The 19,101-nt window shown below is 46.8% G+C and overlaps 1 protein-coding gene across 7 annotated transcripts in view; it reads right to left on the bottom strand.

Moving 5' to 3' along the window:
• Positions 1-3,842: 3,842 nt before the first annotated feature.
• The window catches only part of Fbxw11 (F-box and WD repeat domain containing 11), a 121,788-nt gene continuing 106,529 nt past the window's right edge, over positions 3,843-19,101 (bottom strand). For all 7 annotated transcript variants that reach the window (XM_071611991.1, XM_071611993.1, XM_027938601.2 and 4 more), the window contains 6 exons: positions 18,842-19,091; positions 16,029-16,147; positions 14,144-14,254; positions 13,255-13,333; positions 11,762-11,948; positions 3,843-6,234 (listed from right to left, as the gene is read on the bottom strand). In XM_071611991.1, the coding sequence (XP_071468092.1) occupies positions 11,787-11,948; positions 13,255-13,333; positions 14,144-14,254; positions 16,029-16,147; positions 18,842-19,091 (721 nt within the window). In that variant the 3' untranslated portion in view covers positions 3,843-6,234; positions 11,762-11,786. The remainder of the gene's footprint in view (positions 6,235-11,761; positions 11,949-13,254; positions 13,334-14,143; positions 14,255-16,028; positions 16,148-18,841; positions 19,092-19,101) is intronic.

Raw genomic sequence — 19,101 nt, 5'->3', positions numbered from 1 at the left:
GGCTGCCTCCTGTTACCATGGGGGTCTTGGCTCCAACCACTGCCCAGGGTCAAGTCTCCACGGCTCCTCTCTCCATCTGAACTCAACCTGCTCATTCCTGTGTTGGGCCCCTGCGGCTGCAACCCCTGCTGAGCTTACGCTGGAGGGAAGCTCCCCGAGGGCAGGGAGTTTCCCTACAACCCCCTCTAGTGGCACAGAAGAGATGCACACTAAATATGCGCCACCTGTCAGCACCCCTCCACACTAGCCTCCCTTCCCTGCTCTGTGTTCTGCCTCTTCCAGGCCCGACTTCTCGCTGGCCTCTCGCCCACAGCCCCCCTCGGGCGGCCACGCCTGGCCCCATCTGTCCAGTTCCTCGCACTCCACCACGACGTGGGTGCTGCGAAGGCTTGCCAAACAGCGATGATCCAAGAGCAAAGGGCAGGGGCACACCTGGGCAGGGGACAGCACAGGCCGGTCTGGCTCCTTGGGGGACTCTGTTGGCATCACAGAGCCCAGGGAGCACAGAGAGGGAGACAGCAGGGTGGCCTGCAGGGAGGCCAGCTGTGGTCACCGAGACCAAATAGGCCTGGGCCTCAGTGTCTTCCGCCATGAAGCCCAACAACACGGCAGGCAGGTTTCGGGGGCTTGGAGATGCAGAAAGGCCCCCAGCAGGCTTGGCACTCCCGGGTGGCCTGGCTCTTGCTGTCACTGGTTGGTAGTAAATACTCTCTTCCTTGGTCACTGCCACTCCCTCTGCCTGCACATGCCCTGGGCCTCCACCTCCACCCTGTCCACTGGAGGCCCTGTGATTCGCAGAAGAGAGGAGCGTGCTCAGGTGGCCTCCTCTTCCCAGAGACACCCTGGGGAGATGACAGGTGGGCCGCCTTTGAGGGCAATCATCCCTAACAAAACTAACCAGAGAACTCCCGCGTGTGCACACTCTCCTGTGCACCCGGTCCACCCACCTCCCCTCACCCTTGGTTACAAACTCGGTCCTCGATGGGGGCAGAGGGCGCCTTCCCATGGCCTTAGGCTCACTGAGCAGATGATGCCACCCCACGCCACACCACCCCGAACTCCACAACGCTCCACCTCCTGAGCATCAGTCCTGTGTAGATGGCCCCAATAGAGCCGGTGGGCGCCCCTATACTATCTTGAGGCGAGGTCAATTCCAGATTATGTCATTTAATCCTTACGGTCACCTTAAAATACCGTCTCTACCTTCTATCCAAGTACTGAACTCCTGTGCCCACGGGGCCTGCTGCCAGTCGGCTGAGGAGCCCGGGCCTCAGTAAGCGCGCTCCTCCCTGTCTGCCAGCTGATCCACAAACAGTCCTTGCAAAGTGTCTCCATCCGGGTCCTCGGAGCCCTCGCGGCTGTTGGGGACCGGGCAGTACAAGGGTCGCCTGGAAGAGCAGAAGCGTCTGGGGCCCGAAGATGGAGGTGAAGGGTGGATGGCGCCCAGGCTGAACTCACCGAGACCTCAGCAAAACCAACTCAAGCTGTCGCTCCGGCCTGTCCCCACTCAGCCGTGGGCCTCGTGACTACTGGGTCTCCCAGCCCAGCCAGGCCCAGCCCCACTGTAACTAGAATACTCTGAGCAATGAAACCAAACAACTCCAGGGCAAGAGGTGGTCACAAAGGTGGAAGCAATGGGCGAATGGGGATCCTCTTGGAGGGTTTTCTACTCTCCAGGCTGCCAGGCCCACACGAGACAACTTATGATGTACCCGACTGTCCTCTTGCAGGGCCATACCCAACAGACACATTCCTAAAGCACTGAACTCAGGGGCCTGCCATCCTGGGCAGAGAAGCACCTTCCCGTGGCCACATTCCCGGCCACTCCACATCCGAGTGCCTACGGGCAGCGGCCAAGCTCAGGCCATGACCAGCAAGGGTCCAGAGGCCTTCAGACAAGCTCCTGGTCCCCCGGAAGCTGCAGATCCTGGCCTCCTCCTGCCTTGCTTTGCGGGAAAGCAAGTCCGCCTGCCGCTGAGCGCGGGACGGAGGGCAACGGCTGCCAGCTCTCTCCCCTTCTTCCTGCCTCTTCACACACACACACACTTTTAGAGTTATGACTCAAAAGCGAATGCGTACCGGGTGACACCTGTGTGCTAGTCGCTCCTTACTGGTCATTTAATCTGCCCCTTTCCTCTGGGACACCCTCAGTCCTTTGAACTTGGGACACAACGCCTTACTCAGTTACTAATTTTATTTAATAAAAATGCTTTAAGTCACACCAGCTCAGCGATGGTGAACAGATACCAGGGAGGCTTTTTAAAGAAGATTTTGCCAACTGTGACCGGTTGGGTGTGACAGAATCTAGATTCCCAGAGCCAAGGCATATCCCTCCAGGACTTGGGTAGTCCACAGAGAAGCAAAGGTCCAAAGCGGGCACTGCCAGGCTGCTAATCAGGAAGGGACTGGCAGCCAGATGGCGCAGCCTCCGCTCTCCCTGTTCAACAGAGAAAACAGCTGAAGCCGCCACAGCTCTGGTGAGAGGCCGGGCAAGGGTGGACGGAGACCTCTCGGACGCTCCTCCGGGATGGGAGCAGGAGCTGCAGATTTCTTGCTAACACTTCACCTTTTAAGAAGGAAGACACTGTGTTTACTGAGCACCAGCTGTGGGAGGAGGGGAGGGAAGCACCCGGGAGGGCTGTGGCCCAGCACCCAGCTCCTGGTCTCCCCGCTCTGTGGCCATGTTTGGGACCAACTCTGCTGTCATCCCAAATCACCAATAACAGTCTCTTTAATGCGGCCAGGTATGAGGGACAGCCCTGTGAAAAAGGACAATCACCACCTGGAAAAGGTAAGAACAGAATCCCACCTTCACCTGGAGCCAGCTGAACTACAGTTTGTCCTTATAACCCAACACTGTGTGGGTTATAAGGAGTGAGGTGGAGTCACCTGGACTGACACGGAGTAGCCCTCAGGACAGCAGATGAGGGCTGTAGCACCCTCCTGCCGGCATGCCACCACAGAAAGAGCAGGCCAGGGCCGGGGCAGATCTCTGGGGTAGCTTATCAAGCGCCAGGCCCTGGGCTGGAGCCCTAGCCCCAGGAGGAAAACACAAAAGGGCGTGTGCGGGGACGACCTTGTGCAGACAGGGTGACTAGGAACATGCAGGAAGCTGGCTGGGAAACTGGAGGTCGGGAGAGGGACAAGGGACTCCACTCTTTTATGCTTTGCAAAATGGCTTTCTTCAGCACAGGTAATATTACATATTTTTAAAACATTTTTTTTAACAAGAAAAATGGGTGAGGACAATGGCCTCAAAATACTCTAATTTCATCCAAAAAGTCTACATCACCCATTTGGTTGACTGGTGGGGAAAACCCAGCCACCCAGTGAACACAGCTGCTCCGAGGGACTTGGGCACAGAACCTGGAGACTCACTGTCCTCCCGGCTCTCAACCAGCAAGGGCCATGCAGGGCCACTGTGTTTCTCCTGCCTGCAGCTCCGCCTCTCTAGTCCTCCTCCGCCCCTTGCTTCAGCCCTGGCGGGCCACTCACCCAGGAGCCACCTGGAACTCACCAGAGGCCACTCTCCTATTTTCCCAGGAACTGGTGCTGGTCACTCTGTGCTGGTCATTTAATCTGGATCGTGTGAAGGGAAGCAGGGCCGCTGGGCAAGACCTCTCCCAGGCAGCCGCCAACCTCGGAGGTCAAGTGGGCGCTCTCGGAGGAGCTTCAAGTCACGGAATTACACGTCTTTTGCCAAGTTCTCACAGGTCAGAAGCTCTGAGCCTTCAACTTCACTTTACACAGTTGATAATTTTTAAAGTCTATGAACTTTAATGACATGTCATTGAATCCTGATAGCACGTAACAGGTTTTCCGAAAAATTTCTTAACAGAACATCAGAGTATTGCAACACTTTATTAGAGTATTGGCTTTCAATTAGTAGCTGAAGTAACAATCGCATGAAGCCAGATTAGGTGGACTGCAGAATACTCATACTCGATTTATTGACATTTACTTAGCAATTTATTGGACAGAGGTCAAACTCTTTGTTTTTTATTAAGCACATTCCACAGTACAAAGCTGTCATGAATAATATCTGTACAATTTGTTTCAATAGCTGTTCAGACACAAATTTATTTCCAACAAATAATTGGCAAACATAATTAATTACAAGTTAGAATTAGACTATCCCAGTGCTTTAAAACATTAATATAGCAGTAATTTACAGTTGCTCAATTATGTTAGCAAAATAAAGTCCAGAGTACAGCTGGGGTTACTGCAGTAACCCCAGAGCCAGGACTCCTTGGGTGCCAAAGTCCCCTGCTATAATTTAGTAGGCACAGTTCAAAGGTTGTGTGCATATTCAAAGGCCATGATTTCCCAAGGAATGAGAGGAACTTCTATATTAAACATGCAAAAACAAAAACAAAAAAATATCCATTCATTCAGAAAATGTGCCTCCCCCTCCCGGGCTTCCCCAGCCAGTCAGACCACACGGCTGGGAAGCGAGAGGGGCCCAGGGTGAACCTGCCCTCACTGCCAAGCTCACGGCACCCACCTCATGAAGGGAGGGTTCTTTTTCACACTTTAAGACTCAACTTCTCAAAAACAAATTAATTTAGTAAAATGTGGGAAGGATATATTAAAAATATAAAAAAGGAAAAAGCGAAACTAAAAAGCAAATCCAACCCGATAAGTGAATCACAGACACATTGATCCCACACTGTTCTCCACGCAAGGCCAGAGCCCAGGGCCCTCCCTCGGGAGGAGGGTGTGCTTCCCGGGAAGAGGCTGCACTCACAGAAGTGGCTTATTGGTCCTTTCAAGTGGTATGGACATTCCTTGATCTTTGGAAATAAATGGCAAGGGGCAAATCAAGACCTACTATCGAGGAGGGAAGAGGGTACCGGGATGCCAATGTCCACTCCCTGTGCTCAGAGTGACAGTGCCGTTCTCTCAGTGGGCTCAGAGCCCTCACAGGCCTGAGGCTGCATGTTACTCTGGGGTGCCCTGCCCTCAAAGGGGGCCTCTGGACCAGCCTGCCTGCTCTGCAGGCTGCAGAGTGCCACAGGCCCTCGACGCCCTGGCGGGGCCAGGTGGCATGAACTCTGGAGCCAGGAGACCCAGTCCACGGAGCATCTTGTTCTTTCCTTCTCAGGGTTGCTATCGCACAGAAGGACGGTGCTGACAGTGAAGCCAAATGAACACTATGGGACGTGACCACGAGGACTCAGGAGCACTCATAAGGAAAAGAACAACGATGACGACAAGTTCTAAGGTACCTCTCTATTGCATATACTGCACAACAAATAAAACATCTGTGTTCAACTTTAGAAGTTACATTTTAAAACAAGTTCCCATTAAAAACACACATCCCACACACACCAGGACAGCGACGGATGAGAACAGCGCATGAATACTGCAGGAAGGTCCGGGCACCCTCACAACCCTGGCCTCGGGCTTCCAAGCCAGCCGTACGCAGCGGGCACCCTGCTTAGTGTCCCAGTGCAGGGCCAGCTCCAGCGACCTCGAGGTGAAATTGTTATATACATCATATCTACATGCGGATACGGCATCTTAAATTAGGAGGCAAGCACATGGACGAAGGCGTCACTCTACCAGATATCAGGAGATGCTGGGGACAGAACAGTTAATCAAAGAAAAGAGCTATATTACCTGTGGCGAGATAATATAACTGGCTTAGCAGTTCTTTAAATTAAAAGAAACTGGTACAGAAAGGAAGTATAATCCAAAACATATGACCAAAACAATCCAGAGAGATTTTTCCATTGTCCAACATTGTCCCTAATATAAGTCAGAATTCATGACTTGGCCAGTCACAAGGAGAACGCTAACTTCTGAAAAGGAAAGCCCTGGACCTTCTGGGTAGGTGTTTGGCACCCAAAACTTCACTGAAGAATGTTGTTTCTTAATATCAGACCAAAGTGCAAAGCATATAAATTAGAGCCAAGTCTTCTCTTGACGGTCGATTTACTTCTGGAAAACAGACTGCATGTTCCTCTTATATGAACAATTTACATTTGAAGCAGTAGGTTTTTTTCACTGATGGGGGTAGGGAATGGGCTTCTGTTCTACTGGAAGTTGGTGAAGTGAAGGACTCCTTCTCAAAGCAGAGCCGGAACCGGAGGTGGGAAATGTCAGACTTGGAGAGTGAGGCTGCTTTGCATCTACCCAGCGTCTAGAACCACTTCCAGCCTCGTGCCACTGTGAACGAACTCCCTTAGGCATCTGGTAGCCATGTAGCCAGTAGTTCAAGACTAGGAAACCCTGGGGAATAAAAACAGGAGCGTGGATGTTTCTTCTGGTTAGACAAGGACGCACCCCAGCCCACCCCAGGCGCATGGGCGACACGCAGGGCTGCAGGCTGGGCAGGGAGCTGTAGGCCAGGTCTCGCGTGGACTTGACCTCACAGCCCTAAGAGGGATAAACTGTTAATACCTGCTTCCCACATAAAAGAATTACAGAGTCAGAGAAGAAGCCTTGTGCTACTGTATATAGAGCTATCAGGAGTCACTATTTGTCTTTAAATGATTTGACACATAAATCTATTGCTACATTTCCTAGCACAGAGATATTCTTACCTGATATTTTAGGGGTGAATAGTTTATTGCAAAGGTAAATCATCATTAGGCTAGTATTTTTCATTATTCATAAATCACATGGTCTTCATTTTTCATGTTCAATAAAAGAAAAGAATTTGGAAAAGAGGAATGAAATCTGTAGTGTTGACTGCCAAGGCTGTCAAAAGCAATTCCCTTTGAAGAGACAAACACATTTGGGGTTTCACTGGGATGTGGGGAGTAGTACCTACCTATAAGGCAGATGAGATTGAAAAGGCTCAAAACACAACTTACAATTGGGTACTGGAACAAGGCAATTGTTCTTAGGTCCCAAAAAAGAAAGTGGGAAACGGTCAGGAAGAAAAAAAGACCAGTCTCCTTTCCACCACAGCCAAAGAGAAGCAGCACCCCCACCCTGCCTCACCTCCCAACCAGAGGAACTCTGTTCCAGAGCCCTTGCAGTCATATGCAAAAGCTGTTGTTGGTGAAAATTTACTGTGTTCTATTACATACAACAGAAAGGAAAAATAAAAGGTATGGTATGGAAGTCTTGGATTTTCTCACATGCCTCTTTAATAAACTGAGGACAAGGACACAGAAACATACTCCTACGTTGTTCCATGAGACACCTGCTCCCTGAGTCTATTCCTCCCAGAAACCTGGCTACAGCTGGGACTGTCCATATTCTATTTTATATGTTTCTCTTATAACCTATGTTCTTATAGTCTTCTTTTCCCCCTCTGCTCCCCGGTTTGGGAATTGAACCCAGGGGCACCTTAATACTGAGCTACATTCCCAGCCTTTTTCATTTTCTATTTTGAGACAGAATCTCACTAAGCTGCCCAGGCTGGCCTTGAACTTGTGATTCTCTTCCTCAGCCTCCCAAATAGTTGGAGCTATAGTGTGCGCCACTGCCCCCAACCTGTTCCCCTATGTCCTACTTTATGCAGAAAAATGAACGCTGTGGCAGCATGCAGCTAGAGCAGTGCCCAGCAGGACATGCACAGTTTTAAGAGTTCCTTTTAGAAAAGAAAAAGAGTGGAATACATCTAACAAAAGATGTAGAACACTTCAACATTAAAGGCTGCCTGAGAGGTAAAGACCTAAATAAGAGATCAACCATGTTTCTGGATTGAAATACCACATTAATGCATTGGAAGACTCAATATTTGTTAAAATGGAAATTCTCTCCAAAATGATTCCTTTCAATAGAGTCTTAATCATAATCCCAACAACCATCTTCTTAGAATATGACTTAAAAAACAAACTAAAAAACCTAAAGGATCGAGGATAGTCAAAACACATTCACAAAAACGACGGATGATTTATTACAAAGACAGTACAGAATTGGCGAAAGGACAGTCACATGGATCATGAATTCAAATGTAGACAAAACACCTACATTTAAGTTGTTGATTTTTTTTTTAAACAAAGGTGCTAATAAGGCAATTCAATGCAGAAAAGAAGATTTTTAAATAGTGACACAACTAAATTAGCTGTATAAAAAAAGAACAGCATTCTTATACCACACACAAAAATTAAGTCTAAATGGATCAAAGACCTAAATGCAAAAGCTAAAAATTTAAAACTTCTACAACTACACTAGTTCAAAGACAGCAGTCACTAGCCATGTGTGGCTACTGAAATTTCAGCTTACATAAAATAAAATGAAATACAAATTAAAAATTCAGTTCCTATTGGGTGTGATGATGCACGCCTATAATCCCAGCTACTTGGAGACTGAGGTAGGAGGATAACAAATTCCAGGCCAGCCTGGTCAACAGTGAGACCCCCATTTACTTCCCGCAAAAAAGAAAAAAAAAAAATCAGTTCCTAAAGTTACTTTGGCCACATTTCAAGAGCTCAGTAGTCACATAGAGCTAATGACTCCTCCAGTCAACAGGAAAACTCTGGAAAATGAGTAACCTGACAGAAAACAGGTCAGTAGGTCAATGTCTGCCCAGACTGCAGGGAGTGGGCTGACTTTGGGGGTGACACAAATACTCTTATCTTGATCATGGAGGCAAGTACTGGGGTATATGCTCTGTAAAAACTTAAACAGTACATTTTAAATGGATACCATCTATTTTACACAATCACACCTCAATATTGTTGTTTAAAATTTTAAAACCACAGGCACAGCACAGGCGAGGGGGACAAAGCAAAGGAATACAAACACATCTAGGTGCCTGTCGAGGACTGTAGCTATCTAGTGTCTGTCTGTGCTAGCTCAGAAACTAATTTCCATGTTTGACTGAATTAAGATCTATATTTGTTGAGGGTGACTGCACAAACACACTATGGTTTCACATACATTTACTAATTTATCACCAAATTCTTGTGTGGCCCAGGAGGAAAAGCACACATATCATACTGGCCTTGGAAGCCACTTGTCCAACAAACACCAATGACAGTTAAGAACAGTGAACTAGGTACTGGCGCTCTGTGATAAGGAACTCCAGATCTTGTGAGGAAGACGGGCACACAAACCATTTCAATATCAAATAATAAATTAACCACAGGAAAGTCTACCCTTCCCTAATAACAAGAGCAAGGGGAGGAGGTGGTCATGTCTGACTGCTAAAGGGTGTTCAGGCAATGAAGCAGAATTCAGGTGGCTGAAGTCCTGGGTTCGGGGATGGAGTAATGAGAGAAAGGCGGGAGGGAGGAGGGCGGCCAGGGAGGAAAGTCGGGTGGCCAGAGTTCACAACTCCTCTCAGCGCATCCAAGCAATTAAAGCTGGGTCCTGAAGGCGCAAGGAAGTCAGCAGAGCACAGCAGAGCAGGAGCGCAGAGGAGCTCACCGGAGGCAGGCGGAGGGCAGGCTGACGGGGGCGGGGAAGAGCAGGAAGGCGGCCAGGGTCATCTGGGCTACTCCTCTTTGCTGTTGTTTTCCTCGGGTTTCTTTGGGGGTGGGGGCTGGGTGGAAGCAATCATTCCAGAGACCCTGGCCACCCCCTCCCTGCTGCAATCCCCTGTGTCTGCTTGAAGAGTCTGTTCAATGAAGACAACCACTCTGCAATGTGTGTTTTCAACAGACTTGGGAAAGCAGCAATGGGCCAGAGAAAGTGGCAAGGGATGAGGTCACTATCATAGGGACAGTACCAACATACAGGAGGCCAGGAATGGCGAACGTTTGCCTATTGGCTTACAGGTCATTCCCAATTGTCTCCACACACGAGGAGGATTCTGGGGCCCCAAATGACTGAGGGTCATGACAGGTTGGTGTCCTTACAAAAGCAGCACCTGGCCACTCCCTACTAATCAAACTGATAAGGCATGAAGGAAAGGTGTCCTCGCCATCCCCGATGAGACCCTTGGCTTACCACCCTCAAACGGCACTGGTAAGGCCAGAGGAAGGCAAGTTTTCTTAAAGGGCCACATGGCAAATATTTTAGATGCCACCGGCCATAAGGTCTGTGTCACAAGTACTCAATTCTGCCACTGAAGCATGAAACCAGCCACAGGCAATATAGAAAGGAATAGGAATGACCGTGTTTCAATAAAACTTAATTTATGAACAATGAAATTTGAATTTCATTATTTTTCACGTCATATAATTTTTCACATCATTCTTCTTCTTTTAGTTTTTTTTTTATAAGCATTTGAAAGTATAAAAACTATTCTTAGTCTGCAGTGGCAGGAAAAAAAATCAAGGCAGTAGGTCAAATTTGGCACTGGGATCCTCTGTGAGGACTCCCTGGAGGAGATCTATTAATTGGATCCTAGAATCTTGAGGAGGATCTGAAAAGATGGCAACTTGCTGACTAGATACCACAGGTTCCCAGTCTTTTCTCTCCCCCACAAATTTCACAGTTCTCCACAGGGACCTTCTTTGTCCTTTTCTTTTGGTGGGGGGCAGTGCTGAAAGGGCTCTGGCCAGGAGCCATCCGTGGGGGTGGGAAGGGCATGAGTGGCGAAGGCAGATGAAGGGCCGCGAGTGTCCATGGAGAAAGGATGGATGGAAGATGGCACAGGAGGGAGGAAGCGGGGCCAGGGGCAAGTGCAGTAAGGAGACCAGAGGGGGCTGAAAAGAAAAAAGAGATCTGAAGTGGGTAAGGGGAGGGCACAAACTAGAAGCAGAGATGGCTGCCAGGAATGGGGGGCAGCATCTGTGGGCAGGAACAGAGGCAGAGGGCCTGGGTTTGGAATGAGCTTGTAAGCTAGGTCAGGACCAGACCAACAGCATGAGCTGGCTATTTATCTGGGCAGGGTGAAGCCTAAGGCCTAAGGATGGGGAGGGGTGCAGATGGGTGCCCTCGGGCTGGGGCCCTACAGAGAGACCCACAGCAGCATCTAGAGAGCCTATGACAGGGAGTAGCTGACCTGTGCTGCCTGAGAGCCAGGAAGCTGTAGGCCAGAGTGGATGCCTGCACTCACCGCTGGCCACAGCCTACCACGCTGCACTAGGTGCATCCTGCACCAAACTCTGCACTTTTAACAGTCAGCAAGCTCAAGAAAAGACATAGGAATTAAAAGCTACGAATAATTAAGTAGTGCTTTTAAATAAGCAAGAATGTCGTTAACCACAGTCTTTTTACGAGTATGAACAGGTGCAAATATGTACCAAATCTACAGAGTGGAAGGTGGACAGAACTCATTGGCCCCTGCAGAATCCTGAGAGTTGGGCACATTGTTCTAGAAGACTATGAGCGCCTAGGACCCGGAAGTGAGTCTCCCTGTCTCCCAAACTGCATCATTTCTCCCATTGCAACCCTTTCATCACTAAGGGTTGCAATGGCTGAAAGTCTTCCTATAGCAGAGACAAGGACAGCTTCTCGGAGCGCCTGCTGCGTCTCAGGTATGAAGAGAGGGCTTCAGGGCTTCTCTTAGCAAACACCTGACTTTGATTCATTCTTGAGGGACTGAGTATTTTGTTGGTGGTGGTTGTTTTTGTTTTGTTTTAAAATAATAGAACTTAAGGATATGAAAGAAAAAGCAGATTCTTGTACCCCAAAATAAAATTAAAGAAACTTCACTGGTGCCAAATGGAAATAACTGGGAAATCATTAAGAAAAAATGGTTTTTTAAAAAACAGGAACCACATTCAATCATCTGTCAATATGAAAACTCATCACATGCAGGAAGCCTTGTTTTGATGTGCCTGTAAGATCTAGACTTACACTAGAATTCTGCAAAAGCTGGTGCATCATACAGAGCTACCTTGGTTCACATCCCCAAAAGACCAAATCCAATCAGCAAAATGAAGCATGCTGGGGGTGGGGGGTGACTCACCTGAAATGGGTAAAGGTGCAGACTGTTATCTGGAGATGTATGTGTAGGTTCTGGAGGGAGAACGGGTCTCATTCTGGGCACTGGGAGGCACGTTTAAGAAATCCCAAATCAAAATAGTGTCATCGTGGGAGCTACTGATGATTTGAAACTCATCAAACTGTAGCCGAAACACACGTCCAGAATGTTCCTACAAAAGACAATAGCGATGAAGCAGTGGTATCTGGAAAGCTCCTGGCCATCTCAATAAGAGTCAGTGCAGGCTGAGGAGCTGTGCTTTGCCCTTCACCCAAGAACAAACTCTTTTTCCTTCCAGGTCTTTTCTTTCATTAAACTTTGTATCCTAGATCCTGGACCATTAATATGTCAAAGAAGAAAAATTATGACCAAGAACACCTATCTCAAGCTTCAGCTGACATCAAAATTGGTTGGTGAAACATCAGAAGGAGTCTCATTAAAATCAAGAAGAAAACAAGAATGGCCCTCACTACAGTTCTACACATTCTACTCAATGCAAGAAGTGAAGAATTGGAAATAAATGGCAAAGCTACTGAAAATAAGAAAAATCTATCAATATTTTCAGATTTCTATCCCCTCAAAAATACAACACAATCAACTAGGCCATTAGAAATAATCGGCTTAGTAAAGTTGCTCAAATTAGATTAACATATAAAATATTTTCTTATTCAACCTTAAACAAGAAATTCTGTCATTTTCATTGACACAGATGGATCTGGAGGACGTTATGCTAAGAACTCAGCCAGACACAGTAAGACAAATACTGTGTGTGATCTCACTTATATATGGACTTTAAAGAAGTCAATCTCAGAGAAACAGGAAGCAGAAAGGGAGGGAATGGAGGAAGGAGAGGTGGGGAAGTTAGATTGGAGGAGTAAGTTTCAAAGATCTACTGCACTGCATAGTGACCACAGTTAATAATAAAGTATATTTCAAAACTGCTAAAAGGATAGATTTTTAACGTTCTCACGAGGGAAAAAAAAATTAAAAAGAGAATGATGAGATGATGGACATGCTAATTCACTTGACTGAATCTTTCTATAAGGTACACATGGATTAAAACATCACATAAATGTACTCCATAAGTGTATACAATTATTATTTGTCTATTAAAAATAAATTTTAAAAATTAAAAAATAACGTATTCCTATATGCCAAGAGGAATAATCCACAGAGTGCAGACTAACAGTACATAAGGTGAAAACACGGCATTATCACAGCCACATTAGGAGATCTGCCAAGCCTACAGGAAGGAAATGCTCCATGTATGAGGACACAAGTCCACCCACAAAGGAGGGAGCCTGTGTTCCTATTTCAGAGCTCACAGTCACGTAAATGGCAAATACCCCTGATTTTGGCTAACCAAAGCAAGTTTCCCTGAAGGCAGGCTGTGAGATACATAAGCTTTCTGATGTTGCCCATGTAGGGCCACCTGCCAACAGCCCAGGGGCCAACTCCTGCTTCAACACATCACATACCACCAATGTGCGCAGACACAAGGTGCTTGCCGGGGCTCGAGGGTCAAGAGCAGCTTGCAAGTCCCAAACTTTAATTTTCCTAGAAAAAAAAAAAAAAAATGAGGCTGTGATTAGTGGTAATGTCTTCTATCTTGCCAAGCACTTCCCTGGCAAAAAGGGGTGCACCTGAACTGCCCATCGTAGAGCCCAGTGGGCAAACATGCTAACGTTTCTACAAGTTTTTGAACCAATCACACTTGATGTTAGGGGAAAAAAGGATGTAAACATTCTCAGACTTGCTGATATCATAAAGAAATATTTGAAGGGAGATTAAAAAAAAAAAAACTTCAGGTTATCTAAATTCAATTCCTGACTTGATAATCTACACTAACAAAGTCATCCACCAAGAGATTTGCTGGGGCTAAGCAGGTGCTGTGGACAGAAGCAAGGGCTCTGTGTGGAACTCCAGGGGTGCCTTTCTCCAAACACAGCAAATGCTGAGAGTGAGAGACAGGAGTACAAGCAGACCAACTGACCAGAAGGGAGACATACACATATGGTCATCTCAAAGGTTACGGTCGCCATTTGCTCACTTGAAACACCAGGGGGTGTTCTTAAAAGGGTATGCTCAATTCACCAAAAAGGAAAAAGGAATTTATTAATGAATTCACCAGAAGGAGGGGGGGAAAGGTGTGGTTTACTTAGGACAAAGGACAAGAATCAAATCCCCTGCTACTTATCCCCTGAGTGCACAAGGATGGCAGGAAGTGAAACCTTAGGAAATACAGTGACCTATCACAACGCCTGCCCTCCAGCTTTGCAAAGAGTCCCAGCAGGGCGACACACAGAGCTGCCCTCCTCCTCTGCGGGCTCTGACAGCGCCGCGGGTCTGAAGACCTCAAACACGCACCCATCGTAGGCGCCACTGACAATCCTCTTGTTATCAAACCGAATACATCGCACCAGTTCTTCGTGCCCCTCCAGGACTCTCAAACAGGCGCCACATTCGATATCCCACAGCCTTGAAAGAGAAAGAGACAACTGTAACAAACCCCCACCTGAGACTCACCCCGCCCTCCAGTTCTTCCTCTCCGCTCCTCCCGACATGGTTTCCCCTGCCTTGAGCTCTTCATATCACACTCCTTAGTCCACACTGCACATGTGAGCACACTTACACCCTTTGTGTGTTTTAGCACTAATTAAGGAGAGGCAGTCTGACTTTCTGCCGTGCTTGTTTTCATACCATCTAAGTTGTGACATTGACTATTTGAGTCAAAGCACCCAACAGAAACCCCCGCTATGTTTAGTTCCTAGGTATCCGCCCGGTGTCTGAGTTTTTGACACCACGTAGTTAGATGGCCTGGGAGGACTTTCCTGGAGGAAACCAGGCTGCCGGTGGTGAGAGAAAAAATGCAGAGGAGCAAGAGGGGCAGAGAGCTGACCTCACCAGACTGCAGCCAAAGTCCATGTCTACTGAAGTCAGGACTGGCAGACCAGCACGGTGGCCTCCTGATCCTCAAAAGGCTTAGGGACACCTCTTCCTTGATGTGTACAGTATACTAGGGCTGCCCGGTTTATGGGGCCTGAGTGGGAGACGCATTAGGCATGTACAGTTGAATTGGAAATATAAACCCACTAGCTACATTAAAGCCTTTTCCTCTGCATCTGATTTATATAATTCTAGAGTTAGATGTTTGGTTTTCTCTATTGTGGTTGATTTCTGTACATTACTTGCAAAAAGAAACCACAGCAAACCAGCCCATGCAAAGCCAGGGAGCACACTAAGGCATGATGCCTTTCTCAGCGACTCCCATCACAACCCCACAAACACCTGACTACAGGCCCCAGCAGATCTGCTTCCGAAAGTAAGACTACTTCCTCTAACCCAGGATGAACAGAGCCATTCGGCACAGCTACTATGACTCCAAGGTGGCTCCTTTCAACCAATTGCAAAGCAATACACACTATTTTATAAAACTGCAAAAACTGTAATGAGGAAGTAAAGGACTTTTTATTGACAAAACATAAAAGCAATATTACAAAGCACGATGAAGAAAACCACAATAGAAGCTCTAAACTAACTTGTATGAATCTTAAAATAAGACCTAAATTTTAGATGCACAATACGCCATAAATACATATAATTACTACATCAATTAAAAACAAAAAGACTGAAAAAAAATTTATGGCATTTATAGTCTTCTTGTTATTATCTGCTTGTTTCCTTTCCTTTTCTTGTTTTTAATTATTTTTTCTAATAATATTTATTTTGCCCAAACATTAGGCAATTTGGTTATAAACCACACAGTGACGGTCACTTCTGTAAAGCTACTACTAACATGTTCCGGGACAGTGGAAAAGATGGCTTGAACAGGTAATAAGGGATGCTCTTAAGATATAAAATATCTACGTCTAGTCATTAAAAAGGAAGAAGACTGGCTGTGGGAAAGAGAAAAGGGAGGGAAGAGAACCAGCCATCAGGAGGGGGTGGCTCTGAGATGCCATCTCTGGGGGAGACACAAAGCAGGCTGCTATCTGCCGCAGAGAGGCAGGTCTGCAGGCGAGGGAAGCAGAGCAGCGGGCCAGAGCACCCCGTCCATTCGGAGGCTCTGGTAGTAAGTGATCATGGTGGAGTTGAGGGCATAGGCCTGTGTGCTGGGGGACTCTAGGAAGAACCCCCACCCACGGTCCACAGCTTTCCTACTCAGAGCACACAGAACCAAACAGGACTGGGAGGTAAATCGATACTATGGCAAAAATAAGCCTACCCTGCTCGCATGCCAAAGTGCACCCACCTAATGGTGTTATCTGATGATCCACTGACAACCAGCCGATCCCTGTACTGCAGACAGGCGATGCCTCGCTTGTGCCCATTCAGAGTCCGGACGAACTCACAGGTGCTCGTGCTCCAGACCTGCAGGACAAACAGCCATGTCTTCAAGAAAAAACACAGAAAAGTCCTCCCACAAAGTGCCTTTTGAAAAGTGAAAATATGAGAGCTTTTAAGAATGAGTCAAAGACAGGATTATAAAGTAGTCTCTTCTAACTCAAATTTGGAAGCTAGGGGACAGACTGGAGAGCATAAGATTTTCTTAGCTATTGAGTAATAAAACTGGAGTGAAAAACAGAGGGAAGCTGTGCAGTCTGTGAACCCTGGGACCTTCACAGAGAAAGCATCTCCTGGAGGGTGCACACGTTCACTCATCGGAGGAGAGAGCTGATACCAGATTCTGACTGCAGGCCAGCTGACATGTCAAACCCAGTGTTAACTAATATAAAAAGCTTCACCTTTCCTCCTCTTTCCCAGCAGCTTCTAGAATATCTCCATTTATTCTGACAGACCACTCAGTATTACAGAGGTGGAGTGAACAATCTCCTTTTCTGTGAACTTATCTGTAAGACTTCAATGTCCACAGGCACACTGAACAGGAGATACAACTGGAGCACCCTGATTTACTGTACCAGCTGCATCTGTGGTTGAACAGGACAGATATATACATGGAAAAATGAAAACCAAAAGGAGTTGCTGGATCCCTATCTCATACCATATAAAAAATATTAATTCAAAACTGGTCAAAGACTTAAATAAGCTGAAGCTATGCAACTCTTTGAGGAAAACCCAAGAGTAAGCTGTGTGACCTAGGATTCGGCAGTGGATTCTTAGATATAAAAACAAGAGCAAAGGCAAGAAAAGGAAAAAAATTGATAAACTGGAAATCAATAAAATTAAAATCATTTGTGCTTTAAAGGACACCAGCAAGAAAGTAAAAGACACCCCTTAAAGAATGGGAGAAAATATCTGCAAACCATATATCTGATGAGGGTCTTGTATCCAGAATATATATTTTTAAAAAATAAATAAACAAAAACAAAACTTTTACAACTCAATTATAAGAGAACAAATCATCCAATTTTTGAAGTATAAAAAAAGAATTAAGTAGACATTTCTCCAAAGAAGGTATTTGAATGACCAAAAAGCATAGAAAAGATGCTCAGTTTTAATAGTCATTAGGGAATGCAAACCAGAGCCACAGAGAATCTTCTGCACACACGCCAGGACAGCTATAATCAAAAAGATAGTAACAAGTGTTGGCAAAGGTGGGGAGAAATCCTGCCAACTGATATTATGAAGGAGCTGCTCTGTAATCAGCCCCAAACTCTCCTGAATTCCAAGCACTGATCTTGTACTGACTGGTGTGAGTGTGGAGTGAGTAGGCTAACGCACTCAAACTGGCCATTCAGCTTCCAAACCACCCGAAACCTAAAGCTTGACACAACTCAGTCCAAGATCTGTGGGGCTACTAAATATCAGAATGCTGTCTAACGCTGGTCACTAACAGAAGGTTCTTAGAGCAAGTTCAAACTCTTACTGCTGACACTCTGGAAAAAACAGTTTGGCAGTTCCTCAAAATGTCCAACCTAGAGCTGTCATTCCAAGAGAACTGAAAACAAATGAACGTGCAAAAACTTACACACCAATGTTTACAGCAGCATTATGAGTAAGAGCCAAATGATGGAAGTAAACAAAAGGCACATCCACTGATAACTGGACAAACAAAATGTGGTCCATTCACACAATGGCATTCTTACTTGACCCTCAGAAGAAATGAAGTCCTGATGTGTGCAGTGATGCACGTGGGTGAGCCCTGAAAAGGACACTCAATGAAAGCAGCCAGACACAGAAGGCTACGTTTTGAAAGACCTCGTTTATAAGAAAAGCCCCAAACAGACGAATCCACAGAGGCAGAGGCAGACTGCCAGGCTGACTGTTAACAGGCCTGAGGGATTTAGATGGAAATGTGATCAGAGTGGTCGGAATAGACTGTGGAGATGCCGGGCAACCCTGTGAACGTCAAGGGCCCCTGGATCGCACATTCAAAAACACTGAATCTAGTGGTGTGGAAAACACACCCCACGGAGCTGGGGCTGGAGCTCGGTACTACAGCACTCGCCTAGCATGCAAGAGGCCCTGGGTTCGATCCTTAGCACCACCTAAAAATAAAGATATAAAATATTGCGTCCAACTGCAACTAAAAAATAAAAGAAAGAAAGAAAGAAAGGTTAAAAAATATCATGATTAAAAATAAACCCCAGGAAAGCTGTTATGAAAATATAGGAAAGCTAAAATTTGCAAAGGGTGAAACAGATACCGGACTCAGAACCACACCTGCCACCTCGCGTGCTCCCCTAGCCTGCACCTTCTGGTCAACCTGGGCTGAACGTCCAGCATAGGGCTTGTGGCATGGCGAGCTCTCAACATCATGAGAATAAATCAAATCTAAGACCTGCCACACCTCTGCAGGGTGCCAGGAGGGCAGGCAGGTTGTGGGAAGCTCCTCACATACAACCCGTGTGCCAATAGTGAGTTAAAACGTTACCAACAAAGCTGTGTCAACAAGTTGAGGACTGTCCTCCATTATGACCCATGGCTTTTCCTTCTGATTTGTCTGTGACTCCAGAAGCACACAACGGGGAGGGTCGCAAGGGCTCACGAGCAAACAGAGGAAAACAGAGATCCTGCCAGGTACCAGGCCGGCACGAGCCATCTCTGCTCTCTCTGATGTATAAAGGCCAGAAACAGGCAGGGTTAGGATGCAGGCACACTTACTTTGATGGTCCTGTCACCGGAGGCAGACACGATGTACTTATCATCAAAGTCTACCACATTGACTGCAGCACGGTGGCCAACCAAGACACGGCGTAAAGTGATATCGGTGGCAGAAGCCATGTCCCACACAGCAATAGAGCGGTCCTTGGAACACGTCACCATCAGTCCGTTGCTGAAGCGTAAGTGCAGTACGGCTTCATTGTGATGGATCAATGTGTTAAGAACTTCCCCTGTGTTCACGTCCCAGACTCTAGAGAACA

This window comes from Marmota flaviventris, chromosome 5, assembly GCF_047511675.1.
Source record: "Marmota flaviventris isolate mMarFla1 chromosome 5, mMarFla1.hap1, whole genome shotgun sequence".
Lineage (NCBI taxonomy): Eukaryota > Metazoa > Chordata > Mammalia > Rodentia > Sciuridae > Marmota > Marmota flaviventris.
The sequence above is the reverse complement of the archived record's forward strand: the minus strand, read 5'-3'. Positions and strand labels throughout refer to the sequence as shown.